Genomic DNA, 19,542 nt, shown 5'->3' with positions numbered 1-19,542 from the left:
TACCTATAACATGCCTCTACGCAGTTTTGCCTCAAAATTAATCTGCAACTGTTCATTTCAAAACTGTGTTTGTGGTTAACTCAGCATGTTTCCAACAACACAAACAATTATTTGTGAGAAGTATATTTAACATAATTACTCCTACAGTAAGATCGGCGGTCGATAAAAATTCACAAAATCCCTGATGAAGGCACAACTCGAAATAAAGTATAGATGTGAAGACTTAAAAAAAAATCACACGGATTCTAATTCTATTCAGAAGACTTGGTCGGTAGAGAAGATTCTATTCGATGAGAGAATCAGGTTAAGAATTAAAAACCAGCTAAACAGATTTAAAATTCTTAAGCGGTTGTTTCTCGTCCACAATGAGGTTAAGGTCTTGATTCTCTTCTATCCAGTGTTCGCCGACGTTTCTCATGGCAATGGAAAGGTAGCTAAATGACGAATTGTTAGGTACACCTATAAAAGCTCTACAAACCGTACCTAGCTGGAATGTCCCCAAGGTTAAGGGCCATTTGCTGTAGCACGAAGAGCCCATCCTTTCCCAAAAGTCTGAAGAACTGCTCTACAGACAAATGTTTTCCCCTCGAGTCAGGATCCGTGGCCAGGTAGTCTGTGATAATGCGACGTGCCTAAGTAACAACTCACACACTCACCGATCTAACAAAGGATTATTAGAAAAGATATCGAGAGAGAAATGACAATCAATATTGCCGGTAAGTAGGTGTAGCGCAGCCGGAAGCGGCCTGTTGTAGCCATACAGTCAGTGGTTCGAAACCGCCCTAGTTCTTAGAACCAATGGATGCTTCCATAGATCTTAGCAGCTTGAATACTTTTCAGTTTGGTGAATCATAACTGCTAATTGTCACTCTGCCACAGCTCAATGTCAGTAGAAATAAATTTCACTTAAGGTAACATTAGTTTTTTTTTGTAGTTGGATGATAAGAGTTTTGGAAAGACTTGTAATTTCTTAGCTAAAATGATCAATTATCTTTTACCTGAACAAGAAATTAATAAGAGTAAAAACTAGGAAGTATGAATCGCGAAAAATAAGACGTAATATCAAAGTAAAAAATTTAGTTTGTTTTGTTGCTACCGGTAGCAAATGGTGACTTCTCTGCTTGAACCCCCATTCTCCCTCCTCCTACTGTTTCGAAATTTTCGAAGGTACCTAATCAGTTAAGTAATTGCTAGAAAAGGTACGGTATTGAGAAGGAACTGAAGAGAAATTGGCCCGAAACTTTTGTTTTTATGCTATCGATTCGTGGAATTATGCTAGAATGCAGTCATTTTTCCATGGATGATCTCTCGGCTATCAGGATCGACACCCAATTTTGCATGAGCTGAGAGAATACTTTAAAATTTACTGAATTCGTGGACCGAGTAAGTGAAAGGCAGCGCTTCACGAAAGTGGCAATGCTGGATTTCTCTTGGACAATATAGGGTTCGGGGTGCTGACTATAAACGGGTTCAGGCTTAATCTCTAGCAATCATCCTGAAAACGGAGTGGGAAACTTGTACGATACCTTATAAATCGCCACACTCCGCGTCCGCGAGCTGTTTGTCATGCCGCGTTGGCTTGTTGTTTTTCAGGACCATCGGGAAGAATTGAGCGTGAACACACTCATGCTAGTAATCTTCACCTCACTTTATATTGTCCTAGAGAGAGCTCAACATCGTCGATTTCGCGATGAATTTAAAGGCTTTTAGTTGAATGCGTGGATTCGGCATTGGATTAAGAAGACCAGAACATAAGAGCTGCTATTACAATGGAATGCAAATAAGCAGAATTGCTATGACAACAGGGATAATTATTACCTGAACAGCAAAAATATTAATAAGTCGAAAAAATACTGAAATATGTCCTATAGGGATTGAAAAATTCGGTTAAAAACTCGTGCAGTTGAGAAACTACATCATTGGGTCAAGTTTAACTAAAGAGTATTAAAATAATGCATACAAACGTACCTTTGTGCTTATACATAAACTAACGGTCCAGTATATTGAATTTGTAGTTGACACGATAGCAACAAAAAGCAACCAGAACCACAGAAAAATGAACAGTTTCTCGTAATAAATATTGAGTGTTAGGACACAGAGAACAGTATCGAGCTGAAGAGCGGTTGCTTGTTCATTCTTACTTCATACACAGTTTCTCTCAATAAAAAAACGAATCATAAAGTATTTAAGCGAAGGAAAAAAAAAACAAAATGTGTGAGAACAGAAAAGACATCGCACCAACCTGTACACTTGCTGGTCGTCTTCTGTTGAAATCACAATGAGTAATTCGGGGAAAGTGTCCGGTGACCTAGAATAATACATCTAAGGAGCTTAATGGGAAATAATTTTTTCAATCGAAGCCGGCACAATCCTCATTTCACGCACCTGCCAATCATTCCCTCGGATGAGATCACTTACTAGCGCCGGTCCCCACAGAGTGTAAAGAGGGGACTGTAGCAAAGAATTCAGCCAGTACCACTAAAAATCCGCAGTGTCAAAGTCTATGAAGATAATAAGGAATATGTATGGATTGGCGGAAGATTCTCTGTCAAATAACCTGAATCCATGCGTTTAGTGATTGTATCACTGTTGATATAGTGTAGTAGAGCGCCATATCCCTACTTCCCTTGCTTCGGGCCAGACGCAACCCATCCCAAATATAAGAAGAAGCACGTCCTTCAAATGCTGCGATACGTGCTGCAAAATTACAGGAGATACTGAAGTAAGCACAGGGAGGAAAACAAGACCTCTTTTCATCCTACTGGTTAAATAAAGAGTAACTAACTATAACCTGTCCCTGATATAAGTGTGTCTCAAGACAGACATTCTCTGAAACCTTTAGTGCTATTGTACTCTATCAGCGGGCTATTGAGTGTACTTGTCTAATTGATTAAAAGAAAAAACTTCAAATGGTGAATAAAAACAAGAGAGATGCTTCAACTTCCAAGAATTAAAGATGTGAATTCTACGCTTAAATTAGTTACCACAACATGTAAGTTTGCAGTAACCTTTGAAAGTAGCGTCGTTGGTCTTGACAGTGGTCCAGAATCCATCCACATACTGTATGGCTCCTGCTAGATCGTATCCTAAAACGTCGACCAATATAATCCGCTCAAAACGACCTGAAGCTGGGTGCATTCGCAGGAAACTATGGTTGGGGTCTATAGGGGACCATCGTTAGCTTCATTGGGACTGCAGCGAAGGGTGGTAACGAGAGTCTTCTCGATCCAACCATTATGATCTACCGCACTGTTTTAAGCGCAGTCGTAAACGCAAGTGCTACAGTCTACCAGATCGTTTTGACCCGACTGTGAATCCAATCTCGCCTTGCTTCTTCTTGCCTATATGTAAGTATTTTAGGAATTGGAAGTATTATTACGACAACACTACTAATTGCAGACAGGAATCTCAACCGATTGCACGTTACACGAATTTCATCGCACGCAAGCGCACGTGTTTAAGGAGTTACTTCAACGAGTGGTAAAAGCTCTTTTTTTGAAGAAAAGAATCGATGGATAACCTACCACATACAGAGATGAGCGATTTCCAAATAAATCGTGGCAAGTAGAAGAGGAACGCCTGCACGGCAAGAATGTAAGGGACCTGGAAGTTAGGGGATTATCGGGATACAAGAGGGCATCCACAATGCATTAGATGCTCTAATAGTTCAGTAAAAACGAAACCTACCCACTGATAGTAATTAATGGGTATCCTCCGCCGTTCAGTTTCATGAAAGGGCAGTGATTCATTCAAAGAGACAAAATATGTCCCGTGAACATAGCAGTACTGATTAACAAAATCTGACCTAAAACACTGATTTAAAACAACATGGTCAATAAGGATTGGAGCGTCGCCGTCAAGGAGGATGAAGGTCCCTTGCTAACACCACTCATCATTGGTGTTCGTGGCGGTCCCACCGCGACTCTACCGCGATCCACCACAACTTAGAGCGCAGCCGGTTACGCAATTTCACCGAACTTCATATCGTTTTGACCCGACTATACCATCCACACAAGAGGATGCCTTAGAACTGTCCAAGAATACTAAAGGTAGCGCTTTCGTTCCGTGTTTTTTATACGAAGATAGTGGCACAACGGTGCGCGTATGTCTAGCGGTACGTCTTATGTTCAAACGGAGCTTAGTAAACATTGATTTCAAGTAATCAGTGCTTCGTATCACTAACAGCGGCGAAGTGTGGAGATGAGCGCGAAACTGAAATCGTGCTCGTTGTGAGGTGCTCTCTTATTTCCTTCGAAAATCACATTATAGTACAAAGTAACTTGGCCCCAGCATGATCCAGAACTACGTTTTATGGAGCTCACCTACCGTATGTACATGCGCGGAGTAACACTGGCCTAACTCTGATTTCTAGCCTCATGTCCGCACTTCATAAATAACAGATGATTAAGATGTGTTACAAATCCGTTTAGTCTCGAAAAATACGGTTGGGGACCCCAACTCCAACTACAGAATCCCTCGTCATTTTGCACCAAGTTAGAATATGTTACCGGACATATTTTTATCCCATCTCGCTACACTTATAGTAGAGTCAAAACAGAAGCAAAGTAGCAGTTGCGTAGGCGGTTGCGCTCGAAGCGGTGCGGTGGTGCGCAGCGGTTAGAATCCAGTAAGGACCCTAGCTATCACCGTTCACTGCGGTCGATTCCAACCGCTATCTCGACCGCGCCGCCTCGTGCGCAACTGCACCGTGCTTCACGTAGTTTTGATCCGACCATATTTTATCGCTCTCTTCTTTTTTCTCTCTTATATTCGCTATGAAGATCAACTGACCATTGTTTCGTAAACTGAGCTGGGGTCCAACAAGTGATCGGATCGCCCATAAAGTGCGATGACATCAGCAATACCGATGATAATGACAGTAGACATACTGTGATCCTCGAGTTGAGCCTATCCGCCTGAAGCATGTCAGCATTGAATTGATGTGTTAATAATTAGTCGTTAGTAAATTAGTCTCGAATCAAGACAACTATTGACAATCTCGTTGCATATGTCGTGCTTGAACTTATGATTATCCAGCCAGAAATAACAAACATCGATGTTTCATCACATTTGCTGCTCTTTCTTGTCGTCTCGCCCGTGATTGATTGGTTGTTGCGTTGCTTTATGATCATCCCCCCATTGGACGTATTAACGATGGGCTTCTTTGAAGCAATTAAGTCGTAGGCATGTTTTTTCTACTAAGTATATTCTTTCTGCGAGGGGGAGGGAGTGGGATATGGCGCCGCCCTAGTGCAAACAAAGCCTTTAATCCCTTGGGTGTCGATAAGTTGGTAGTAGGTTTGTCTGGGAGGATAAAAACACTGACTTGATCATCGGCTGGCCCCCACAAGTCATTCTATAGGCCAACACGCGTTCCGAAAACTTCAACGGTTACAACTTGCACTCAAACGCATCCCAAGTGAATTGAAACGACAGTGATTTTATCCTTTTATCCTTTACATTCTTTCTTTATGTCTTCCCAAGGAACTAATCTTTCACCATCACCTCTCGTTTCTTCTAACAAAAATCTTAAGATTCTGACTCTCGTTTCACCTAACAAGAATCACGATTCTGAAGCTAAGCTTCCATGTGGGACCAGCTTCAACGTTCTCCCATGATTGCTATCAGTAAACTATAAATTTACAGCTCGGTTTTCTTGCCACATAGCTATGCCAGAGGACAGTGTGAATAGGAGCCGACCGCCGTTTGTTTGCCGACACGGTTGTCTACAATGCTTGCCAAGCAAGAACTGAGGATGCCTTCACAGCCGCCATTATGTGAGGTGAGTTGATGCCAACGAGGATGCGCAACCGCAGACAAAGCGGTATGTTTGTATTGGACAATATTTGATGTAGGATGTACAGAATGTTTAACGAAGAAAAAAAAAACGAAAACAGGCATGTTGCCGAGCAGGCTTACGAAATCTCCTTTGGGTTGTTTGAAAACCTTGCCGATTAAGGCGTTCACCGAGGCGATTGCCCCTACTTGGGAGCTCATTGTGATCTGAAAGGCAAAATTCTTGATATTAGCAATGAAAATACTTCTGAGCATAGTCATATATCAAATGCGGATGATTTGTGACGAAAATGTGCTTGCTGTGGTATTTCAAAAAAAAAAAAATTATACCGTTACGCATCGCACTTGATATAGTTGGGTCAGAGCGATGGTAAGCTCGATACAGTGAGACCCTTGCTAGACTCATTCATCGCTGCACTTGGCGATGGTTCCATCTCGATCCCAACCGCTACCTCCACCGCGCCGTTTCGAGCGCGTACGCCTCACGTCGTTTTGACCCGACTATATCTAGTGATGGCGGTAGATTCGTAAAATATCGTTCTTCAAAACAAAATCTGTCCATTGAAGCTTTTTCATTTACTTTTTGAGAAGAAACTATATCTTGATTACGACAACGATCCGTCGCCAACATAATCATGATAAGAAACGTCGCATAGCTTTAAAATACCACCTTTTCTTAAATTCTTTCAAACTTTTCAAACTCTATTATTTTCTGAAAATAAAACAAACAAATAACATTTTAAATAACACTACTTTTTTGGAAGTTTAGTTTCGCGGTACTATATTTTACTTTACTTCTGGAGTATTATTTCCAGTCTTCCAATTTTTCTTCTGGTTGAATGCTAAAGAAATTGTTGGTTTTTTTTTTCGAAAAGCAGCTATGTAGTAATTTTTAGCAGTCGTTTCTTACGATCATTCGAAGGCAAATGACAAACAGCTTCGAGTAACAACTAGAACGTTGCCCACGTGTTAGGAAGACGTTGTCTTCCTTTTCTCCAAATTCAATTGCTATGTCATATTAACTAAGTTGACCGCGGTAGGAGGTGGCGTGCTATTTTATGTGAACACTTATTTTGCCGAGAACAACATAAGCCATCAAATATTGAACTTTCTTTCTTCTATTTGGGAAGAAACAAAAACGACTTTGAAAAGGATGTGGAAATAGCAAGAAAAATTATGCAGAAGGAATATTGTAATTTTGATTAAGATTTGAATTATATTTAAGAGGATTTGAAGCTTGAAGGGAGGAAAATCAAAAATTATAAATTCAGTGTAAGGATCAATGCAGAACGTTTAATTTTGTTTAGGCCGAAGCGATTAAGGTTCCAAATAGCACATTTTATGCTGTGAAACTCTCAGTTGCACGGGACCGCTGTTTCTGGAGTATCCCTAAGTATTTTAAGTGAAATTGTAGAAAAATCAAAGGAAATATTTAATAGCAGATAGATGGGGACCAGTAATGATAGCTGCCGTAAATTGAGATTTTAAGAAAATCTTCACCGAAATGCAGGACATCCAAAAAAACTGCCGTATCTTAGTTTGACGATGAAACCAATATTAACCAAGCAGTGCACAGCGCTGCTGATTACGGTAAGCTGTACCGTACAACCAGTGGCTCGTCAAAGTAAACATTGTCAAAAACATAGTAAAACCAATGTGAAGAAAAAATTACTAGAAAAATTCATGAGGAAGTCGTGCTAATTCTTTTTCACGAGATTTCTCAATAAACTGTTTACGGATTCAACAAAACAAGGTAAATTATTGAGGTCTCTAATGCAAAAAAAAAACAACCGAAGCGCAACTGACTTAGAATTTTGTGTAATATCCTAACTCTTCTTTTTTTGTACGCTGTATATTATTGCTCATTCGCAATATTATTGCTCATTACATGTTCCTCCTCTCTCTCTTCTTTATTTTCTGTTTTGGGGAAAAAAAGGGAAGAAAAGGAAGAGAAACATTGAAAAAATTTGTGATTGCAGAACAGTGCAATACTATCAAGGATGTAGTGGGGCAAAAATTACCTGAGGATCAGTTTAGTTGCGTTAGGGGCTGCGGTTGAAGCGTAGCGGTCAAACGGGGATCCTTGCTAACACCACTAACTGCTGCAGTCCAGGACGGTTCCACCTTGATGCGCTACCTTTACCGCGCCACTTCGAGCGCAGCCGCTTACGTAACTGCACCGTGTTTCATGTCGTTTTGACTCTACTATGCTTAGTAAATGGAAAGGAAATCAATCTTCGTTTTCTTTGTCTCGCATTTTCTCTCATTTTTTTAAATTCTATTCTTTTCTTCCCTCTTGAACCGAATTGACGAAATTCCATAAAGCTTTGTTGTGATTCCATAATATTTAGTTGAAAGTTTGAAGCGAAGTTCAAACTGTACCCCTGCGAAATCGTACACGTTTCAGTTAGTTCTCCGAAATCGGTCCAGCAGGCATAGGTAATTTAATTTCTCCACAAATTGGTAAATTTTTCTACGAACAGCTGAAATCAAATCTAATACCAGAAATATGCACATGCCTTTGAAGAAAATGACTTTGAAGACGTCGAATGCAGCGTTTTCTCTGATTTTTTTCTCCAAAAATCCAAAAAGGTTATTCAAACCCAAAGTGAAAATAAAATGGAAAAAAGCAGTAAAAGCACGGTAAACCTACTGTCTGTTGCATTTCGTATTACTCTGAAGAGAGTAATTTTTTAGTAGTATAAGGAAATATATGAGAAGCAGCTGTCGCTAAGGAACTGATTGATTCTGAGATGCTCATAGCTGTGACATAGATCGAATTATATCTAATGCATGTGAGTGACACTTTGACGAAAATGCGCTCGAATAAGATTTTGCGCATGCAATGATTCTGTGTTTTTCTTTCTGAACTGATGGTGATAGACTTCTTCTAATATTCTCACCAAACAATGCTTATATCCGTGTTCTTTCCCATTGTTTCTTTCTCATTTTCTAGCTCTTCAGGCAAGGCTCGCACTTGAATAGACTCGAAGTTTTCCATCTAATGTTCATTTTGTTCACCCTGCCTTTTAGACTGAGTCTAACCTTATTGTTAAAATGAAATTACATACACGGAACTGGCAAAAGTGCACAAGTTCGGGACCAGGAAAGTTGGCTCCAGTCAGGACATAGACAAAGTTCGTAGCTTTTCTCGTGGATTTTGGGTTTTTTTTTTAGGAGTTCAAAGCTGTGCGATTAAAAATGTCATTCTGACCCGTACCTACCCCTCTTCCACACCTTCCTCTACCTATTCCTTCCCAAAAAAGGATTTTTTTTTAAATATTTTTAGAGACAAAACTAAAGTGAATTCGAGGGGGGATATGGAACAATATGAATAGTCCCTTTGATTGAAGATGCGTTTGAATTGCATTGTGCATAACTTTTCGATTTTTTAAACCACTCATAAGTGTTGCATTTTCACTCTGTCATGTCTGCCTATTTTTTTCAAAAAAGTTTTTTTTTTCGCAAATGTTGGTCTAAGAAAAATTTAAAAAAGGGAGATATGACAAGTGGAGTGCGTAACCAAATATTTCAATTGTTACTCGAAAAAGTCATATTAACGTTGAAGGCAGCAACAGGAAATCGACGATATTAGGTTCTATCTAGGAGTAGATAGAGTTGGAGGTGTTGATTACAGGCATTAGAGCGATCACACCTACTTTTTCGGAAAAACGAATTGAAAAACGGCATTGTCATTGTGCATTGTGGAATTTTCCGCCTAACAACATGTCGCATATCCGATCACCACAATTATTGCGCCCCTGACTCTGTCTCTCCCACTCACTGGCTGACACACGGTGCGTATATCTACACTCAAATGATAGCACGTTGTTAGGTGCGTCGTAGGGAAATTTCGTCAACAGGGCCGTTTTCCTACGCTGTTTTGCAAGACAGTTACAGGGAATTGAGGGCGCTCAGACTTGTAGTGATTCAAACTCGCACACCTTATCTTTTTGTAGGGAGATCCAACATCGTTTCGAGGCGTGCTTTCAAATTTTGCCTTTAAATTGATTTACACGCGCCTCGTTGATAATGAAAATCACTTTACGATAACGATGAACCTAGATTTAAAGTAAAAATCTAAGCTGACCCGGTACAATGACAATTTGTATTAAAATGAAGAAGTTTATGCCCCACTGAATGCTGAGAAGAAATCGATAAAGTGCAAGTAATTGCAAATATAAATGCTCGGGCCAGACCAAGCCACCGTACTAAGTAAAAATTAATTGTTTAAAAGGTCGAAAAGAAAGAAGGATTGAATGATATCTTCTAGTTTGAAGATTATATCTTTTTTAACGGATACGTAAATTCATTTCCTGAAATATTCTTGCTGTAGGCTCATACCATTGAAAGTTTATTGATTTTGGGGATACATAGTCCTCAGTATTAATTTGCCATTCGTTAAATTTAATTCAAGATGAATGACTAGTGAGATTTTCAAAAAGAAAAAAAAACAAACAAAAACAAGATGGTTGAGTTTTTTTTTTTTGCTAAAATGCATTGAAGGAGTATTTTTCGTCAATGAATGAATTTTGGAAGAGCAGGGCTAGTATCGTTTTTGCTTTAATTCTGAAAAATCGACGAAACTACAGAATACAGTGTTATTTATGAGTTGACCCAACGCTTGAAATATAAGGCGGACTTTCATTTATGATCAGGCTTATTTTTTTCTCCTACTGCAGCTCTCTATTTAGGGAAATCCGGGTGGTGTGAACGAAGAATCATAAGGAAAAGAAATTGCGCTAATAAAAGAATGAAATCATGCGTGAATGTGCGATGTAAGAAAGGTTCGCAAAGGGGCCGCGAATCAACGTGAAAGCAACTGTGAAGTGTTCAGTTGATGACTTTGAGTTGCGTCTCTTGCTAAGAAGTGATTGCCGTTATCGAGTGGGTGCTGGTCGAAAGGAGGTGAGATGAGACAGTGCGCAATGTATGTGTGTATGTATTGTTTGTGTTCAACGAGCAGCTTCTTCTCGCTCAACAAGTGCGACCTGCGCCGGAGACACACGGCACTAAACAAATGTGTAAGATGAGCTGACAGAATACAAGGTAACCAAATGTTGGCCAACAGAGAATTCGTCACTGATAATCTCGCATCGAAGCGAGGAAAAAAATCAATTGACAACGGAAAATGTTGCTGCGATTCAGCAATTTGTGTGTATTCAATGAATTATCACTGTTAAGCTGGACGCTTACAAGATTAATGGGTGTGTGTGCAGCGCTGAAAGTGCGCACTGGCGTTTTCAGGCGCTACATCGCGCCTAATATTGTAGACCGAGATGTGAAATATGTGATGGGCTTTAATATATCCTGGTGGAAGTATCAGCTCACCATCGTTGCACAGGAAATCACGGTGAGCTTTGTTTTTGATGTAAAACCATGACTTCTGAGGGAAGCATAATTGACTCCAGAAAATCGAAGAATTGACTTAGAAACTAGTACGAAAGAGAAATAAAAGAGAAAAAAGGAGGAAAGGTGTCTTATGTATGCACTTCCTTCAGTCATACCGGAAATAGTCATCTTTCTGCTTATTTATATCTATTGGGAGTATTCTATATCTTAAATAAATAAATGAATAACTATGTATAATATACAGAGATTTTTCTTTTTTAGAGCTTAGTATTTTAACTGCGCTCATTGTAATTGATTTTTTCTGTTTTACGCCTTCGAAGGCATTTTTTATTTATTCATGTATTTAATAATACAATTTAATAAGAAGAACAAAAAAGAACGGAGCTAACGAGAATTTCGCTTCAACTCTGTATAACAAAGGCCGTTTTTTTTCTTACATTTGCTTTGTCGAGGGTTGACCCATCATTTTTGTGCCACAGAAGACGAGAGATCCCTCTGCGAGATCACTTTCCCAAGCGTCTCCAATCTTACCTTCTACAAACCCAGTTTTTCTCCCTTGTCTTCTTTTACACGATACGATCAGCATGAAGAAGAATCAGTCAAACAACATCTGGCAGTAGCAAGTCCGCATCCACTATTCCATCATTACGCGTCTTTTTTATTTTGTTTTTTCCTTGATTGAAAACAGGTTTAAGAGCGGGTTTAAATGAGACGCAGGTCTGTATGTATGCGCTTGAATTGGATTAAGTGGATGTCTCTGTTAATGGCTGGTACTGTTACTCAAAAGTACTCCGAGATATTGTGGATCGCGGTTGTCTCATACGAATGTTTGAAAGAATCACTGATATTTCTTATGCTTCTCAATGCTATGTAGATAGAGTTTTGGAATTTTCCCGTTTTTGTCGAATTTACTCGAATCATCGCTTTTCGTACGTCCAAAGTAGTGTAAATATGATCGGGAAAAGCTTAGAACTACGTAACTTCTTGATATTATTCAAAACACTGAAGATGAAGATGGTGATGAAGATGAAACACTCAAAACGACAGTTTCTTAAGTTTTGGAAGTGTATTCGAGTCTTTCTGGAAAATCCTGATTCAGGGAATGAGGATGAAACTTCGTTAATGTTACTCCCTTGAGAAGTTTTCCATATTTTTTTGAAGTTTCCTATGTCATCGTTTCGACGTTGAGGTGACACAATCATAGAGGGAAAGAAAATAACAATATTTTTTTTTTCTTCTCCTTTTCTTCTTCTGATTCTTTGCTTTGCTTTCGGTGCGTAGAACATCTGAGAGTCATAATGTTTCGACCCTCAGAAAACAATGTTGTATACCTCGAAAGCAGATTGCGTTCTAGATATCACAAAGGTGATCTTGGTAATTTTTTTAATGAATCTCTAAACTTGTTTTTGTGAATATAACCATGATTTATTGCACTTGTTTGCAAACTAGCAAGGTGGAAGCAAAAATGTTTTACGAGTGTCACGACGTAACGGAGCGCATACAAACCTGTTCCTTGTTTGAGAGCTTTTGTGGGACTAAAAGTTCTTTTTGTGACCAGCAAATCCATTTGTCTACGCAAGGATTTGCCAGTATTATAAGCATTTTTTTCCATCACATCAAGATCTCAAACCATTTTTTCCAAAGGATTTCAGGAAACGGATATGTAAAACACATATATTAAGTTACTACGCATATATTTCACCTGTATCACCTATGGTCCCGTTGTTCATCGATTTGCTCGAGTCATCTTGATCACCTTGGCTCCCGTTGATCTACGTCACTGGTCGAGCGGGCGCTAGTAATTCTTCCATTTGTCCCGATCGCGTGCCATAGTTGCCCAGCGGTTCCTCCTTCCGCGTGAAGCAGGAAGACCATCACAATGTTCTTTGAAGGACTTCGTGAAGAAATCTGACCAACGGATGGGCGGTCTTCCTGTAGTGCGCTCAATATCGCAGAGAACTCAGTCGCCCACGGCTGTGGTCCAACGGTTGTCGTTAAAAGGCATCACGTGTCCAGCCACCCTATTTTAGTTTCCGTGTCAAAGTGGTGGCGTATCTTATCTTAGATAGCTGACGTAAGAGAGGATTCGAATCCCGTCCCTCACTCTTAGCATTACTCTCTCAGTTATGCGTTCAACAACGCTCACCTCGTTTTCTTCCTGCTTGCGAAATGCCCAGGTTTCCAAAGCGTAGGTCAAAGTAGGAAGTGCGGTGGTATTGAAGAGGTGAGCACGGAGCAGGGGTTTTTGGTCTTCTTCCTCGATGCTTTTTTACGCTCCCTAAGCCGTTCGTCTCCTGATCCGCTCGGGGGTCAGGTCGTTCATCATGTTCATTTCCCGACCTGGATAAACGTATCTAGTGCATTCGGATATGTTAGTTCCATTGAGCGTGAATGAGGCATCCGAGACCCATCCGTTACGCATGAAAATAGTGTTTTGCAGATTCAGCTGAAGACCGTTGCATCTACACATCTAGTCGAATTAGGTCAGCTTTTGCTCCGCTTGGCTGACGCTAGGTGTTATCAGTACGAGTGTCATCAGCAAAGCACAAATGGTGTAGCTGCCGACCATCAACCTTCACTTCCATGTCGTCGCATTCCAGCCTTCGCATTGAGGACTCTCGAGGGTGGCTGTGAATATTTTAGACGAGATTGTCACCACCCTGTCGAACCTGTCGAACCCCTCTCCTCACGTCAATCATGAGATTCTTGTAGAATGGCGAAATTCTGGACGTGAAGTTACTGCACAACTCTCGAAGTACCTTTATGCGGCATCTTGTACTCTCGTGATACCTCGATGAGTTTCGAAACAGTGTGAATGTGGTCAATCGTGCTGAATCCTTTTCGAAACCCTGCTTGCTCGCATGGCTGTCCTTCATCCAAGACTTTTTCAATCCTATTAAGGATCGCTCTTGTAAAGAGCTTGTAGATGACGGATAGTGAGGAGATTGGGTGATAGCTACTGATGTCAAGTGGATCTTCCTTCTTATAGAACAACACAGTCTTGCTGGATTTCGAATTCGATTTGGATGAACTGTTTAGGAAGCTTGGATTCCCATAGGTTACTTGTAAAGAGCCTCACCAGCGTGTTGATGAGTACTGGCGGAAGGTTCTTCCGGTGTTCTTGCCTTATTCTGTCGGGACCGGGTGCCGTACAGTTTTTTACCGACATGAGATTATGCCGTACTTGGTACAGGAGGACCTCTGGAATGACATATCCGTCTTCCCTCGGATGGTGAGGAGGCAAGTGGACATGTCTGTCGAAGAAATCAGAGTAGAAGTCGTAGATTATATAAAAGATGATAGTCGTAGATTTCTCCATTTCCCTTCTCTATGCAGTGTTTGTTCCCTTCGGGTTCTGAACAACAGACATCTTTGTCTGCGATTCGCGAAATTTCGACTGGCATAGCCGACGCTTTTTTTCCGCCTCTGTAGCTTCAGGCAGCACTTGTGCTACTCTCTCTTTAAGACCTTCCTTTACCGCCTCCCTGCAAACCCTTGCAAGCTCGTACGTGGATTTTTGGTTGCCTGCGGTTCGTGCTGCTCCAGGCTATCAGCTCAATAGTTTCGAGAGACACGCGTCTCTTAGTGGTTTTGAAACTCTCATCCTTCCTCGTGCAGTCGTGAAGATGTTCAACGACCCGGTCGTATTTCTCGCCGATTTTGTCCATTGCGGAATCTTCTTCAAAAGTCGACTAGCGTAGCGAATAAATCCTAGTTAGTGATAGTTCTGCGATTTCTCTCTCTGAACTTGGCGGCTCTCTCTGCTTTCCTTGTGAAGAAAAATCTTCCTCGGAGGGGTCGATTGTCCGATCCCATATAGAACTTTGGTACAACAGAAACTTCCGTCAGGCGGAACCTTTTATTGACGATGATGTAGTCTATTTCATCAAGGTACCCTCCACCGGGTGACTCCCACGTCCAGCGTAGAGAGGAGGGCTTCTGGAATTGCGAGTTCCCATGGATGGTCTTACTCGTCATGATAAACTCGGAAAGCCTCTTTTCTTGTTCATCCATTCATTTTCATTCATCCCATTCACCGTGGATTCCGATGTGAAGTTTCTCAGGCGTTCTTCTCGGGCCAATTTGGACGTTGAAATCACCAACAAACGCCTTGTAGATCTTCTCTGTAGAACTTCTCCAGGTCCATATAAAAAGCGTCAACTTTGCCTTCTTCGTAGCTTGATGTTGGAGTGTATGCAACGAAGATAGTCAAAGCTGACAGTGAACCATCTTCTCATCCATAAACGTCGGATTCGGATTCAGGTTGTAAGCTCTTCGAAAGAATCTATTCTTTGTTCACTGCCATATTCGTGTTGACGATGACACCTACTCCACCAACTCCTCTACTGTCGCATCTTCCTAAGAAAAGTTATTCTCCAGTGTCATACACGGCTCTGAGTGGGTGGCTCCGTCTCGTCTCCCTCAGTCCGATCACGCTGTGCTTAATCTTCCTGACTTACATAATCAGATCTTGCATGGCCGCAAGCGTACAGGTGTTATAAACACAGTTAGTCATCTTAGTCCCTTTCGTTCCAATAGCCTACATAACTCCTTCAATCCCGTCTTTTTAACGCTACGGTAGCATTCTTTCCTCTGAAATCAGGAGACTTTTCTATTACTGTGACATGAGTAAATTTTAAAACCCATGGGCAGGCTGCAGTCCTCTAGTCCCACGAATTTTGAGAGAACATTGCATCTTCCCGTAGTTGAGAAGTGGAGCTTATTTGCTGGAGGCGACTCTAAACCGCCTCCCTTGCACCTCCCAGTCGCATGATTGCGCACTTTTAGCTCCTGAATCGACGTGCGTCTCAGGGCAGGTACAAGTCGCTTTTGGCCCCAGATTAGCCCCCTATCCTCCACTTGGGGACGCGCCACGTAGCCTCGCTACAGGCCGGCTGTGGTCCATCTAATGAAGGAGACGCATGCATGTGTGTACGTACAATTCAAGATCCAAGTTTCTATAAATTTCAGTTGTTTTCGTTTTTGTTTCCGCCACAAACAAGCTGTATTGCACTTTGTCGCAGTTTGTTCTTCACAAGCTTTGTACGAGAGAATTTTTTTTTTCATTTTTTAGTTTTGAAGGATTTATAGATCTGTCTGTAATATTGCCACTTTTCGGTCCAATAAAAAAATAGGTTTGTTTCCAACATGAAACAACCACGTGAACCGATACCTCTAACGAAAATTTCACATTCTCAATTCTGTCTCATGTTGTTCCACTCAATGCATTCTCCCTTTCTGCACAGCATTAAAAATTAATAAAATAAAATAAAATATTATGTTGGCAACCTATTTTTCCTACACTTCGAAAAAAAGGACGTTGATACACTTTTTTAGTGGTGGCTCAGGTAGAAGCTACGTGGTTCTGGAAGACTCCTTATCGAAGGTGTGTATGTTTCTTAGCCAAATGTGTGCCACTGCTGCTCCGCCCGCGCGGATTGGAGTTTCTGGAGGATATCATCGCAGAAGACGAGAGGTGGATGCCTATGATACCGATAGTCTACGTGCTTACTGGCTTCCTACTCATAAGCGAATCAGCACCAACGGAAAGTTCTCCTCTGCTGCTCCTGGGTGTTGTGACGGGAACTGCTGTCGAGGACCTTACGGTCAACGCGAAGGTCTTCACGCGACATCTCCGTTTGTGGGCGCTGCCATTCGAGAAGAGCGATCGAAACGTGCCGCTGTTCACCTCATCCACGACAAAGCGCGTCCGCACGTCGTTTCCGCAACTGGCAACTAATATGAGACTCCAGGTGGGGAAACGGTCCTCCATCCACTCTATTACCTAGACCTCGTCCCATCAGATTACTACTTGTTCCTGCCCCCTTTAAGGGCATCACCCCACGAATCCGGAGTGATACGGATTTCCGGTGTATTCGTACACGGGATCGTATATTATTGAGGGAAGGGTGATTCCGTTCATTTCTTCCTAATTGCCGTAGAGATAAAGATATTGCCGTAAAGATACGGCTTCGACCGTTCCAGCGCACTATTTTCTACAAGTAGTTCGATTGGAGCGCGCCAGGCTTGCGCGCGCGGCATCTTCCGGGCCGTTTTTTACGGCAACTAGGGAGAAATGGACGGAATCACCTCCTCTCCATAATCTATTATGCCGTATACGAATACTCCACCTGAAATCCGTACCATCTCGGATTCGTGTGGTGAAGGGGGTAGCAATGGAGTAAGTGGTGGCCAGTTGTGAACTGAAGATAGCATGATAACCAGCACAAAATATTACGTGGTAATTAAATAATTAAATACGGGGCGGGTGTGACGCAGTCGGTTAGAGGTCCGTTGTAGCCAAGCGGTCCATGATTTGAAAGCGCCCTAGTGCAAACCAAACCTTTCATCCCTCCGAGTTCGATAAATTGGTATCAGACTAGTCTGGGAGGATAAAAACACTGACTGATCATCAGCTCACTTATCTTTTTATTAAATAATCACATACATTACAAAATATTGCAATAAATAATATTAAATGATTACATAATCTACAAATATTATATTTAGTTACAGGTGTAGGACAGTAAAATGGAAGCATCAGCATTTCGTTTTGACAATGCCCAATATATTGACAATGTAATAATGAGACCAATCATGTTCGATACCCTACTGAAGCAAATTTTTGCAAAAGAGATGGAAACTTGAAAGAACTTCTGAGAAATGAGGAATTAAATTTTATGTAGTTTACAGCAGTTTAAATGTGAATTTGACAAAATTTAACGACCGAAAAAGCTCAGATTCTGTGCACATTGTTAAATCTGAGAGATTGCGGATAACTTCTTCATAAGAGGACCGGAAGAAAAACATCAGGTAGTTTTCAAGAAAAGAAGAGTTGCCATAAAAACAGTCACATTGCTGTTTTTTTCACCTCCTAGTCTTTTCGGAATTTTGACGGTACAGAGATGGAAAAAATGGCTTTTTTCCCATTTTTGTCTCATCCAAATCAATCAATTTTTGTCATTGTCAACAACGGCGAGGCCCGGAGATAGGTTAATGCAGCATCTGATAGAGAAAATGCTGACTATAAAATATTGGATTTGGCTTGATGATTTGCGTCGCATTAAGTTACTCTGAGTTAATAAATTTCATTCAAAATCACACACTTTTCGGTGCTTGAGCGAGTTTGTTATTTTGACGATTTTTTTTCCAAAATTTACAAAAAAAGGGAGGCGTTTAAAAAATCACCAATATGTTCGGATGGAGAGTCTAAAAAAAACTCCTATGTGCAAAATTTCTCCTTTCCAGATCGTCTGGTTTCTCAAAATTAATTTTTTTTGGATCTGTCAAATATTGACAGATCCAAAAAAAATTAATTTAGATTTTTTGGAAAATTTTAAATTTCTTCCCATTAAAATTCCAAAAAAGAACTGGAAAGTGAAAAAAAACAGCGATGTGACAGTTTTTTTTAGAGCAAACATTCTTCTCTTGGAAACTACCTGTCATTTTTCTTCTGGTCCTCGTATGACGAAGTTATTCGCGATCTCCCACACCTTACAATGTGCACGGAATCTGAGTTTTTTTTTTGGTCATTACATTTAGTTATAATCACTTTTAAGCTGCTGTATACTACGTAAAATTAAATTCTTCATTTTTTAGAACTTGCTTCAAGTTTCCATCTCTTTTACAAAAATTTGCCTCAGCTGGGAGTAGAACCTAGGAGGCCACATTGTCATAATGCAGGGACATATTGCTGATTTTTATCGCTTTTTTTCTTCGTACAGCTGTGATTCGACCTATGCACATCACTACCCTATTTTTGGTCGTATGATGTACTTTAAAGACATCACCCCACGAATCTGAGGTGGTGCAGATTTCAGGTGGAGTATTCGTATACGGGATGAGAGACTAAGGAGTTCCGTGGATTCTGCTGCGTGTGCAGTGCGAGCATTTCTGCAGTTGGTGACATGACAAGATAACATGACTGATTTCTCATAAACAACTAGATCATCAGAACTTTTCTTTATTGAACTTTTTTCATCCTTTGAACTTGAAAAGCTCAAATGCAGGGAAAGTGAACATATAGTAAAATCAACACTGGTCTGATTTTTTTCAAAGATTTTGTTTTTTTTTTTTCAAACGCTTTTTAATTTACTGATATCAACAGAGTGCTCCTCTAGTTGAGTAAGACTACATTAGTAGATTTCCCGACAAAGGACTACATGAAAAATGTTATTGCTGTTCCAAAATGAATGTCATTTTAGAAAGTAAAGAAATTATTGTTCGTGTTATTGTTAGAAGGAAGTAACCAAAAGAATGTCGAGAAAGGAAACATCAGCAAAGCGCTCCTCTTTGTGAATAAGACATTGTTAAGGCATGGACAATAAGACAATTTGTTTATGTAGAAGTTTGAACATTCCTAAGCAACGGTGAGCGATTGTGGCATTTCCTTCA

At 40.6% G+C, this 19,542-nt stretch overlaps 2 protein-coding genes across 2 annotated transcripts; one reads left to right on the top strand and one right to left on the bottom strand.

The window, feature by feature from the left end:
- Positions 1–322: 322 nt before the first annotated feature.
- On the bottom strand, positions 323–5,997 carry RB195_002892 (uncharacterized protein; the record flags this gene model as incomplete). Its single annotated transcript, XM_064200350.1, has 11 exons — positions 323–434; positions 484–632; positions 1,969–2,112; positions 2,243–2,308; positions 2,386–2,478; positions 2,558–2,697; positions 3,009–3,086; positions 3,525–3,603; positions 3,688–3,805; positions 4,792–4,916; positions 5,920–5,997. 11 exons carry the CDS (start codon positions 5,995–5,997, stop codon positions 323–325), a joined length of 1,182 nt encoding a protein of 393 aa, XP_064056231.1.
- Positions 5,998–16,555: 10,558 nt separating this feature from the next.
- RB195_002891 (uncharacterized protein) lies at positions 16,556–16,888 on the top strand (the record flags this gene model as incomplete). The annotated part of the gene is made up of 1 exon (XM_064200349.1): positions 16,556–16,888. The coding sequence occupies one exon, from the start codon at positions 16,556–16,558 to the stop codon at positions 16,886–16,888; it is 333 nt and encodes a 110-aa protein (XP_064056230.1).
- Positions 16,889–19,542: the final 2,654 nt, after the last annotated feature.

Source organism: Necator americanus, chromosome IV (genome assembly GCF_031761385.1).
Source record: "Necator americanus strain Aroian chromosome IV, whole genome shotgun sequence".
Classification (NCBI taxonomy): domain Eukaryota; kingdom Metazoa; phylum Nematoda; class Chromadorea; order Rhabditida; family Ancylostomatidae; genus Necator; species Necator americanus.
This window is presented reverse-complemented; position numbering and strand designations above follow the sequence as displayed.